The sequence below is a fragment of the Balaenoptera physalus genome (genome assembly GCF_965194825.1).
Source record: "Balaenoptera physalus genome assembly, chromosome: 16".
Taxonomy (NCBI): Eukaryota; Metazoa; Chordata; class Mammalia; order Artiodactyla; family Balaenopteridae; genus Balaenoptera; species Balaenoptera physalus.
The window spans coordinates 26,558,769-26,570,846 of record NC_138898.1 but is presented as its reverse complement, the minus strand read 5'-3'; the positions used below and the strand labels follow the sequence as shown (position 1 = coordinate 26,570,846).

At 60.7% G+C, this 12,078-nt stretch overlaps 1 protein-coding gene across 5 annotated transcripts in view; it reads right to left on the bottom strand.

Moving 5' to 3' along the window:
- The window catches only part of NOL4L (nucleolar protein 4 like), a 134,667-nt gene that overhangs the window by 11,824 nt on the left and 110,765 nt on the right, over positions 1-12,078 (bottom strand). For all 5 annotated transcript variants that reach the window (XR_014255192.1, XM_082432151.1, XM_082432152.1 and 2 more), the window contains 5 exons: positions 5,633-5,901; positions 3,077-3,262; positions 2,806-2,997; positions 2,495-2,617; positions 1,854-2,055 (listed from right to left, as the gene is read on the bottom strand). Coding sequence is in view for 4 of the 5 variants with exons in the window: in XM_082432151.1 (XP_082288277.1) it covers positions 1,854-2,055; positions 2,495-2,617; positions 2,806-2,997; positions 3,077-3,262; positions 5,633-5,901 (972 nt within the window). In the remaining variant the exon portion in view is untranslated. The remainder of the gene's footprint in view (positions 1-1,853; positions 2,056-2,494; positions 2,618-2,805; positions 2,998-3,076; positions 3,263-5,632; positions 5,902-12,078) is intronic.

Here is a 12,078-nt window from a genome sequence, read left to right as displayed (position 1 = left end):
ACCAGGGTCCCCACTCAGCAGGGCTGTCAGATCGTGCTCCTTCCCGGAAGGAAAGCAGCCCGCCTGGGACAGCCATTTCACCCCTGCTGCAGCTGGCCACTCTGGCCTCAGCCTCAGGGATTAGGGCCAGGCAGCCTCTTATTTCAGGTTAAGAGGCATTAGGAAAGGATGAGAAGTTAAGCCCAGGCAGGAATCTTCCAGGGACCCACACGTACTTGCCGGTGGTAGGGGGCAAGGTGAGAGAGGGTGTCTGGGCTTTCTGCCATGGGTAGGGACCAGCTGCCTCCATCGCTGCCCAGGAACAGTAAGGGGTCTCCCATGGCCAAGGACAAGGGCCTGAGAGGAATTCTCAGGCACGTTCAGCCAAGACCTAGAACCAGAATTCCTTGGCCTGCGGGCGGCACCTTCCTCTAACCTACTCGTCGAGCAGCAACTTGCTGTCACCCCCAGCCTTTCCTCTCGCCTCTGAACGACCCCCAAAGCACACTGCTTCTGCCTCCTGTACTACCCATTAAAATCTCACCACAAGGGCAGACAGCACAATTCATAGCCTCCTTTGGTTAAAGCCTATCTGTGGCTCCCGCTGCACACAGAACTAAATCCAGATGCCTGGCTCAAGAGGCCCTGGGATCACCCCCACCTGACCCCGCCAGCTCCGGGAGGCCGCCAGGCTGCCCTCCACCGGGGGAACCCGCTCTTCCCCTGCCGCACCTGCCACCCAGGCCTCAGCGTGAAAGGGCCTGAGGTCCGCACTCAGGGCAGCACCTAGCTCCATGGGGAGGTTTCTATCTTTTGGGGACTGTTTCTCCAATATTGGCCTGTGTTCCGTCTGCATCAGAGTCACCTGGGCAGAGTTACAGGGGGCACCTAGGGAATCACCAGCTCCTGGGGTTAGAGTGGGGGACAGACGGCTAACCACTGCCCCAGGTGACCTAGATGGGGCCCCACAGTGCAGCAGAAAGGGCTGGGGCCCTGCTCCCAGGTGAAAGAACCTTCATCTCGGGGCTTCCCTGGTGGCACAGTGGTTAAGAATCTGCCTGCCAATGCAGGGGACACAGGTTCGAGCCCTGGTCTGGGAAGATCCCACATGCCACGGAGCAATTAAGCCCGTGAGCCACAACCACTGAGCCTGCGCTCTAGAGCCGTGAGCCACAACTACTGAGCCCGTGTGCCACAACTACTGAAGCCCGCGTGCCTAGAGCCCGTGCTCTGCAACAAGAGAAGCCACCGCAATGAGAAGCCCACGCACCACAACGAAGAGTAGCCCCTGCTCGCTGCAACTAGAGAAAGCCTGCGCACAGCAACGAAGACCCAACACAGCCAAAAATAAATAAAATAAAATAAATGTTTTTTAAAAATTAAGAAATGCTTTTCAAAAAAAGAACCTTCATCTCACAAGTGAGGTCCTACGTGGTGGCCTGGAGAGGGAGGTGACCTGCCTGGGACCAAATCCTGGCTCTGCCATCAACTCTGCAAGACCTGGGCCAGTGACCGTCTCACTGAGACTTGGTCATTTTGGGTGAGACGAGGGTGTGGAGAGGCTCAACTCAGGTGAAGAGCAGGGCCTTGGCTGGGACTGTGCTCCCAGTGGCCCGTGGAGGTGGGAGTGGGGCAGCGGCGGGGGACCAGGGAGAGGCCCAGCAAGCCTCCGGGGAGGCCAGAAAGGAGTGGAAGGCTGTTCGTTTTAACCTTGCTTTCCAAGCTAAGGACTGGCTAAGATTATGAGATGGGGAGGGTCCCTGTGCCAAGAAAGAGTCACTTTCCCGGCCTGCCTCTGCTGCTTCCCCGCCTGCCCCGCCCCCTTCCCAAGGCGGCTGGTCAGGGAGCCGCAGAGCCTGGTGTCCCGCACTCACCATTACTGTGATTTCCTGTTTGGAGGGAGGCAGGGGGCTGCAGGTTGCTGCCCAAGGCCCCGTAACCACGGTAACTGTAGTTCAGGCCACCGTTGACGTACACAGGGTCCTGGGAGTAGGAGGAGGCTGGCAGTGAGTAGGTGGAGTGGGTGATGGCTGTGGAGTCCCGGGAGTGCTGCTTGTCCAGGGCTATGGGCTCGTCCTGCAGAGCGGGAGGCAGGCGCTGGGGAACCACAGGCGCAGCAAGCCCTGACCACGGTTCCTGGACGGGGGTGGCTGGTGGCCCCAGATTTGCCGGGACCCGGCGTGGAACCTGCAGGACTCTGCCTCTCCCCATGGCTGCCTTGCCCAGGGCCTCCCCCAGCCCCCCATCTGCTCATCTATCTTCAGGGCAGAGTTAACCTGTCCCTGCCCGGCTGAAGACACTCTCAGGGCTCGGGATGAAGTCCAGATTCCCTTCCTAGGTCTGCAAGGCCTTTGTGTCTGGGCTCCTCTGACTCCCCCCCCACCGCCCCACTCCCCCCAGCATCTCCATCTCCCATCTGAGGATGCCCTCCCTGCTCCCTCTGCACCCAGGGGCCGTGGTAGTATCTGCGGGATGGCTGAGGACACCCTCCCAGTGGCTGGCAGCGAGCAGGCACCTGAGAGGACTGGTAGATCTCCAGGCGCATCCTTTTGGCTGCTTTTCTCGTCTCGCTCTCACAGGCAGCTGCCAGGATGTTTTCTGCCATGGCCGAGGTCAGGTGGGGAGGTGTAGGTCTGGTCTGCAGGCAGAATGGGGATGGAGCCAGTGTTAGGGCGCAGAGACCCTGCCCTAGAGGTGGGCAGGGCAGCACTGGGCTTTGGGCTCCTCTGTGAACCCGGGGCCACAACGCCTGCTTCCAGGGGTATTGGGAGGGCTGTGGGAAAAGCGCCCGGGCGGCCGGGAGGGTGCGGGGAGCCTGGGGCTCACCATCTCCATGCCGTTCTTCTTCATGCGCCGGCAGGACTTGAGGTACGTGCGGATGCGCTTGCGGGCCCGCTCCTGGAACTCAGGGAACTGCCGGCTGCAGGACTCGATGATGGCCTGGATCTTCTCCTTGGGCTGCTTGGAGATGGGCACCATGCGGTCCAGGTTCTCGTCCACAAAGAGACGCACGAACATCTGCAGGAGACACAGGCTGTGGGAAGGGCTGGCCCGGCTGAGCCCCCGCCCCAGCCGGCCGTCCCGGGCGGGCGCTCACGTTGAAGGCCTTGAGGCGCTCAGGGTCCATGCCCTCGGAGTCATTCATCTTGTCATTGTCCTCATGGTCGTCGTGGTCATCGTCGTCGTCATCTGCTGTGGGGGCCCGGCCCACCGTCAGGTCCTCAGGGCAGCCACTGACCTCGGTTTTGATGGAGTCGTAGCTCCCCGAGCTGTAGGGGGGGGACTGAGAGAGGGCGGTGGGGGGGGGCAGAGGGTCAGGCCACGGTGAGCGTGGGGGCAGGCGCGGCGAGCACACCCAGCTGCCACGTGAGCCACGCTGCAAGGCCCTGAGCAAGTCACTTTCCTTCTGCTCCTTTCCCCTGTGGCACGGGGACAGCGACGCTGCCGCCCCTCCCTGGGCGGCTGTAGGAAGGACTGCCCACAACCACACATGCAGAGGCCTGGCGCCCTGGAGGACTTCAGTGCAGGGGATAGTGGTTTACTCCACAGCAGTACCCACGCCAGGACGTGCCTCATCGCACGAGGGAAATGCAAACACAGAAAGGGCTCCTTCCCGCCACCAGCCAGCCTCTCCTGCTTGTGCCAAGATCTGTTCTGGCTTCGGGGTTTTCCTCCCTGGTCCCCAAGGGGCTGCAACCCTGAGTTGACAACCGAGCTGTCACAAAAGCAGTGAGTGTGCTGTCTGTCGGGGATGAGGAACAGATGGGCTGGGAGAGAACCAGCCAAACAGACAGGCCCATCAGGCAAAAGGGCATCCCTGCAGCTCCCCGGCTGGGCTTCTCCTGTCTGCCTCCACCCCTGGAAGTCACCGTGAGCCCCGATGCAGAGCGTGTGTAGGAAGGGGAGAGGGAACCAGGCACAGCCCACTGGGCAGTCACCTTGTCCTGCAGTAGAGAAGGGACCCACCCCCTGAGCCCCTCCTGGAACAAGACCCTTCCCCAGCTCTCCTGGGAATGCACTTCCCCACTCTCCTCTCTGCTTTTTCCATCTTCTTCATCCTTTGCTGCTCAGTTCCCATCCGGTCTCCTGCCCCCTGCCACACGTGCTCTGGGAAGGCTCCCCGAGGACCATTGTCATTTGCCTTTTAGAAAGTTTGCGGCTTTGGCGAGTCCTGACTTCACTCAGTGGTACCCTGACTAGCAGTGTCCTGGAGACACGGTCCCTGCCCTCAAGGAGGTGGGCATCTAGTAGGCAGTCAGGCCCAGGAAACAAACAGCCGCAGATCACACCCTGCAACGTGGCCACATAGTGGCCCAGACGGCATACAGCTCTTGCTGACAAACGTATACAGACAGACACTGATTGGTGCCCTGCCCCACGGTAGCTGCCACCACCAGCCTCCATGTGACCACACCCACCGGGGTCGGCCCTCCCAGGGTCCCTGGCCTCGTGCCCATCTCTTGATCCACACATAGACTCTGAAGGGGAAAGGACACCCAGGTCCTCTGGCCTCCCACTGGGCTGTGTCAGACTCGCAACCGAGGGTCAAAGGCGCCTTGGGCAAGTCACATTCCCAGGTGCTCTTTGGCCAATCCTCTGCCAGAGTCAGTGGAGACAGAAGAGCTATCAGTGGCGCTCATGCTCCCATCTCACTTCCATGGTCCACACACATGGCCTAACGCCGCGGTGGCAAACTCATGCTCTCTGGCTCTCTGCCTGCCGAGGCAGCAGCTGTGCCTGCCCCTGGGACCCAGTCAAAGAAGGGAAGACAGTGCTCTGGCCAGTACCTGCCCCGCAGCCTGGGCTCAGACACACAGCGACGACTGAACACCCGTTCATTTGTACAGAACCTTCCCACGAGACACGTCATTGGAAGCCAGCACTGGCACCCACCCCACACCCTCTGCAGAAGAGAAAACAGGCCCTGGGAGGGGAAGGAAACTGTGCAGGGGCCCGTGGCTGCAGCCCAGGAGTGCAGGGCTCTGAGAAGGCACCTCTGGCCCCCCTAGCCCGGGCAGAAGAAAACACCCCCCAGGAGAGCTCCCGCCCCCCCATGCCGCACTGCACTGCTGCAGGAGACCTCAGTGGCCCGGAGATGGCTTTCGGAAGCAACAGGGGAGGGGGAGGGGAGCGCCAAATGGTGGGGCACCTGTCCGCCCCCCGTTAGCCTGGTCTATTGAGTTTCACACATCCACATCCCTGGGGCCACAAACAAAGGCCTCACCTTTTTTCTGCACTATCTGTAGAATGGGGACAGGCATGCAGAGTAGCCAGAAAACATGAGGCCTTGGGCCTCTGTGCTGAATGTAGCCCACTTGCTGCTGTTCCTCACAGCAGACTCTGTTTTGGAGGCAGAGGGGGGCCAGGCCACACGTCACCCACCACGTCCACCAAGGCAGAGGCCAACAACCCCACTTCACAGATGGGGGTGCAGGCTGAGAGAAGTGAGGACCTTGCTCGAGGTCAACTGAGCGGTCTCCCATTCCAGAGCCTCCCCAGGAAAATGATGGCAGAGCAGCCACGGCTACCACCCTGACTTGGTGTCACAACCCCGGTACGCGTGATTTCACCTCAGCCCCGCACAACCCTGCCGTGTATGGGCGCGGCAGAGGCTCACAGCTCCGGCGGGCCAGCAGCCCGCAGCCCCACACACCTCGGGGGTGGTCTTCACCCCGTACTTGACGCGGCTCCGCAGTCCATCGGCGTCGGAGGGGTAGGAGGGCGTGCCGAGCGCTGAGCCCTGCGGGAGCTTGTCGCAAAGGTTGATGGGCTGATCCTCGGCGGTGGCGGTGAAGTCCACGGGGGCCACGGTGCCGTTGCCATTCATCTCGGGGAAGGCAGGGTCTCCCTGTGTGCTGCTCGAGGTGGACGGGTTCAGGGTGGAGGAGCCATTGCCGCTGCCGCTCTCGGAAGAGGAGTCGTCTGAAACAAGAGGCCTGGGTGTGAGGCCCCACCACAGCACCCACTGTCCCCTGAGACCCCCCCCAGCAGGTACGTGGCCACGGCAGCCACAGGGGGTACTTGCCCTGTGTTGGCCTCACGAGCATCCCTGGGCACTAGGTGAGCGCTGCCGTCCTCGCCGGGGGCGCCAAGAGGCTAGCCTTGCCCCAGCCTGAGGTGGGGGCAGGGTCCCTCTGCCAGAAACTAGGGCCATCAGGAGCGGAGCGGCCATGGAGCGTGCCTCCTGCCCTCCACCCCACAAAAGCCATATCCAGCTTGGAGGGCCCGGGAGTGAGTGGCTGCAGCCTCAAGTCTGACCTGCCTGCCGCAGGTCCAGAGGTCCTCGGACACCCCAGGGGCTGCATGGGGCCTGGCCAGTGCCCCCCTCTTCCTCCAGCTCACCACTGCCTTGCCCCTTTACACCCTCTCCCCACAGGACCCCTTCCCCAAAGCAGACCCTCGAACTTCTCCATCCTCTGCCTGAGGAAGGATGGCTCCACTGTGACACCCCTGCCCCAGTTAGTCACTCCCTCCAGCAAGCAGGCCCAGGCCAATCCTGGCAGCCTGTGCAGACAGAGATCTGCCCTTGGTGCACGGCCACATGGCACTGAACACCCAGAGCCAGGGCTGCGGGTGCATCCCTGGCACCTCATGGGCCATCCCTGCTTTCCTGAAGTGACAGCCCAACAAAGCTCTGTGGAGGGCGCCCCCTGCTGCAGACAGCACGGCATTGCTGGGGGATCTAGGAGGACAAACTTTTAACTAGGGGCCTAGACACTTCAGATAAATTCCAGGCCCCTTTCCCCCACCCTGCCCCAGCCTCCTGCTTGATCAGCTGAGAAGGCAGAGGCCCAAGCTACGCTCAAGATCCCGGGGTCACTGTCAGGTGAGTACCGCGTGGTTCCTGGTGGCGCCCAGGTGCCCAAGCGGCTCTGCACCTGCAACCAGAGTGGGTGGGGGAGGGGCGGCCACTGTGAGCCCTGACCGCCTCCCAGGCCACCCCCTCCCCCAGGCCAGGGTCGCGCACGACCCCACCCCCACCCTCCCAGCCGGCAGATTATGAAGATTTAGTTCCTGGTGCTGGGCACTGGGCACGCGCACCTCCGGAGCGTCCCCATGGCGACCAAGCGGCTCTAGCTCGCCAACCAATCACTGGCCTCCCGGCTGCCCAGGGGCGGGGCCGGGCTGCCCATCAAGCAGCCAGGGCCCAGGGCGGGCAGAGGGGGATGGGAAAGGCCTCCGCGCCATGGCACCCCTCCCCCTCGGCTGCCGCAGGTCCCCTGGGCCAGGATGCCCCTCCTTCTCCCCCTCTTCCTCTGGGCAGTCACTGCTCTCTCCATCCTCCTGCAGGGCAGCTCTAGGCTCTACTCAAAGCCACCCCAAAGATCCCCTCGCCTTGCTCAGCTACACCCCACAGTCCCCAGGCTAGCCGCCCTGCTACCTCTGGAACCTCACCGCCCATCCCCTCCTCCTCAATCACAGATGGGTCTGGTTTTCTTCTGGCAGTGTCTCCAGCGACCAACCTAGATATTTGTGGAATGAGTAGTATTTACTGAGCACCTACTGTGTGCTGGCTCTGTCCCAAGCTGAGAAACAAAGTAGTGACTACGACCAAGATACCAAGATGCCAGCCCTCCTGGGGGGACAGATGCACATTACTGAAACACACAGAAAGTAAATGGGCCACCAACTTGCCAAACCACATCCACCCCACCCCCACCCCATCCAGCCTCCTTGGCCGACCTCCCCCCTCAGCACCCCAGCTCCCCTCGCTCACCCCACCCTTTCCCAGCACCAGTCTAACGATCACTCCCCTGTTCCCTAACCTTCCTGCTCCCCACAGCCTGCCCAAGAAGAGTCGGCACTCTTGCCGGGTGTGTTCTTGGTCCCATGATCTCTGCAGCCTCCCCCAGCCCAGGTCCCACTATGCTGGGCCACTTCTGAAGCCTCACACCTCCAGGCCTCTGCTTGGGCTCTGCTGCCTGCCTGCCATGTTGCTTCCAGCTCAGTAAACGTCAGTCCACCTTCAAGACCTGGCTCAATGCTACCTTCTCAGAGCAGGCCTCCTTCCTCCACTGTCCCTAGGAAGGAGGTACTCAGAGCCCCGAGCCCAGCCTGGTGCCCATCCTTCCGAGGGATACTTCATGCCTCCTTCAGTGGCTCAGGGTCGGTCCTGAGAGCTGCCTACGTCCCCACCAGGGCTGGGCCCGTTGCCAGAGAAGCCCCAGCACCCGGGATTCAGAAGTCTCTGCCAGGGTCGAGGAGCTGGAGGGCAAGGACTGACACCCCTCCTGGCCAACTGTCTGAGCTCCTCTGAGCTCTGGCCGGTGTCCATTCTTAGCTCACCTTGCAGGTGTGACTTCACATCCTGGCACCACCCCCAAAAGGCCACTTACTTGACCTCAGAGGGCCTTGTCTTCCTCCTCTGGAAGGAGGGGTTGCTAGGAGGGTCAATGGGCACCACACCAAGCACAGAGGGAGCCAACTGTCACTATGCTCAGCATGGGCGTCAGGCCAACGGCCTCCTGCAGCATCACACCAGGAACGGGCCCAGAGGTGGCACCCCGACTGCCTGCCTCCCGGCCAGATTCCCTCCAGGGAGGACGGACCCTCTCGCCCTGTGCATCTCCAGGCATGAGCATGAATGAGGCTCGGGTGCTGTGAGGACACACGCACGTGGGTGTGTGTGTGTGCGCGCACGGGTGTGTGTGTTCCCAGGGCCCTCCAGCTCAGGAGCCCAGGGTGCTGGCCCAGACTCTTGAGCTGCCAACACCCTCACCCCAGGGCTGTGCACCTCAGGCGCTGGCTCCAATGGTGGCACGGCCCCTCCGAGTAGGCAGATGCCACCTCGGTCTGATAGGGGAAGTGGCTGGGCAGATGAGACCCATGAGGTCAGGAGCCCGGACCTCGTGTAGCTATGCATTCCAAGTTTTTAGAAGAAACTGGAAATATGCACCATTATGTAAATATCCAGATTTTTAAATATTGGTGACTGACTTACATTGTTCACATTTTGAAAAACCTTACTGGACAAACGGACAAACAAAACGTGGTCTATCTATGCAATGAAATACTATTCAGCCATAAAAAGTAATGAAACTCTGATACATGCTATGACATGGATGAACTGTGGAAACGTTACGCTAAGTGAAATAAGGCAGAAGCAACAGGACGGGTACTGAATGAGGACATTTACGTGCAATATCTAGAATAGCCATATTCATAGAGACTGAAAGTATATTAGGGGACACCAGGGACTGGGGGAAGGTGAAATGGGGAGTGATTGCTTAATGGTTACGGAGTTTCTGTTTAGAGTAATGAAAACTCTGTTTTGGAAATAACGTGTGCTGGTTGCACAACATTGTCAACGTACTTAACGCTGCTGCATTGTACACTTAAAAATGGTTAAATGGCAAATTTTATGTTTCACAAAATTTTTCACCACAACAAATTCCCCCAGAACAGAACAAAACAAAACAAAAATCCTTGAGTAGGCCAGTGGGCTCCAGTTTACAAGCTCCATTTGCTGCCACCGCCATGTATCCAGGGGCCAAGCCTCTCCCGCCTCCACTCTGCATCTGGGGTCAGGAAAAGCCAGCGACACACACAGAGCCCTCCTCTGGGGCAAAGGTGAGTCACAAGTGCCTCCCCCCGCCCCCCAACATGCCGCCCTTAACCTGCTCATGGGCTGCCTGCAACCCAGGGTCCACTTCCTGCCGACGAGGGAGGCCATGGGCTTTAGGCAGAATGCAGAGAGGCTGTGTATCCTTGAAGACACCCCTTCACTTCCTTTCAAAATGGGTGCCATGTCAGTAAAATAGGATTTATAAGGTGTAGACAATACCTGGCACAAAGAATAGGTGCTTAAAAAAAACCCCGACTCCCTGCCCCTGCCCAGGCCTTCTCACTTCGTAATGCACTTGCTTCCCGAGCATGGCTTTTCCAGACTGGACTGTGGGCTTCCGGGGTCCCCTCGGAGCCCAGCTTGGTGCCAGATCTGAGGTGGGCACGGTAAGGGGAGGTGGGAGAGGGACAGGGCCGGGAAGATGCTGTTCCTGCCCTCGTCCCTTCCTTTCTCGAACACTTACTGGGCGTCAGGCCTGTGTGGGGCACTGGGGACACTGAGGTGAAAAGATGGGGGTGGTCACTGTCCTGGGGCTCATGCTCTAGGGAGCAAGAAACCAAACATAAGGTTCTAGAGGACACTGGGCTCTGGAGAGAGCCTTGGATTTTCTCGCCCTTGATCCCTGTCCCCCCCCTCCCCCTGCAACCCCTTCCTCCTCTGGGAAGCCCTCTCTGACTGCAGCACCCATCGAGGCCCCAGTTCTGGACCACCCGCTGCGGATCTCACCCCAGGGAGGGTGGAACTAGGGTGGGTGCTGGGCAGGAGGGAGGAAGGGAGGCAGGGCAGGCTTTCTGGGAGAAGCCTCCAAGGACAATGCTGAGAAGGCCCTGGGGCAAGGGCTGAAGCCCCCTGACCAAAGCAGGGCAGAGGGCTGCTGAGGACAAGAAAAGCAGCTGCATCTGTCCAGAGGCCCCGAGGCAGCGGCTGTATCCGTCCAGAGGCCCCCGAGGCAGTGGTGATGACCCGGCCGCAGTCCACGGACTGAGTTCAAACCCCCAAGCTGAAGCCAAACTCTCCCCAGGCCCGCTGGGCCCTCCCACCCTCGCTGTCACCCCATCCAGCTGTGTGCCCTGGCCTCTGCCCTTGTTCCCTCTTCTCGGGACACTCGGAGTTCCCTTCCCTCCAGGGCTTTGTTGAAAGGTCACCTTCTCAGTAAGACCTCCCTGCCCCCACTCTGACACGCTGACCCCTTTACCTGTTTTTTTCAGAGTGTTTATCACCTTCTTACATATTATGTCTATGGTCTGTGCCCAGCGCCCCCGTAAGCTGCCCCAGATCGTTCCTGCCTCTCCAGAAACCACATCCCTTCCTCTGGTGAGGGCACCCCGAGTCTTCCAGGGTGAGCACGTGTCCCAGGCCCAGCCAGTCAGCACAGCCCATCACAGCGATCCGTGATGGGCATCTGACCAAGCTCGACCCATGAAAGTCAGTCCAGGGGCTTTTGCAGAAACGACTGGGAAGAGGGACCCTCCCCTCACCCCAGGGGCTGCTGAGCCCACTCAGCAGGGAGGCCCTCACCCAGAAGGCAGGGCTGACAAGCTGGCACAGACAAATCCCCCCTAAATCCGTCCGTGCCCAAAGCCAAAGAAGGCCCTAGACTTTCTGGTTATAGGAGCCAATGATTTCCTTAACTGCTAAAGCTGGCCGGAGGCAGGTTGCATCACGTGTGCCTGGTTTGGTCTCTGAGTAATCCACGGTCCTGCCCCCGGGAGGGCCCGAGGGAACGGAGCCTCCACTGGCCCTCTCCTCACTGTGGGCCACCCCAACCCCAGGAGGGGCTGGCTGCAGGGCCCGCCCTCCCCCAGCGCCCGGCACAGCCCTGGCCCAGAGACCTGCCTGGCACTGTGTGGGGAAAGGAAGAGGGAGAAACATCATCATCCCAGGCTGGGGCAAGCTGGGTTCTGATCCGTTCCTAGTTCTTTCCTCCTCCCAACCCTCTCCAAAAAAATGTGACTTAGGGAGTCACGCACGCAAACCCATGCCCAAGGAGCAGGGCCGGGGGAGCAGGTGCGGGGCCGCGCTGTCTCCCGACCTTGGGCACAGCCCGCCTCCCTGGCTCCTCTTATCTGCAGTCTAGGGAGTTGCCGCTGACGCCCTCTTGGGCTCTGACACTTTATGACCCTGTGAAAGAACCCAGCTGGCCCCATGGGCACCAAGGGCCCAGTACACGGAGTGCAGGAGTCGGGCCTTCCGGGGGTGCAGGCCTCCAGGCACGGGACACGGAGCTGGAAGTGACCCTCTTGTCTCCACCTGGTCCTTATCTGTGCAGTTGTGGCAGGAGGCCCCTCCAGGGTGGGCACCCCACCCACAGCCGGCCGGCCGGAGCCCCGAACAATGCCAACAGGACAGGACTGCCCCCAGCCTGTGACCGCAGTGACAGGGACAAGTGCAGTGCGGGGCCACGGGGAGGCGGCGGGAACGCACCCCTGCCGAGCATGTCCACAAAACCAGGCCTCCCTGGCTCCGGCGAAGGGCAGCTCCCTGGTCTGGGCAGGACACAGGGCCCACCACCTGTGCCCGGAATGCCTATGGGC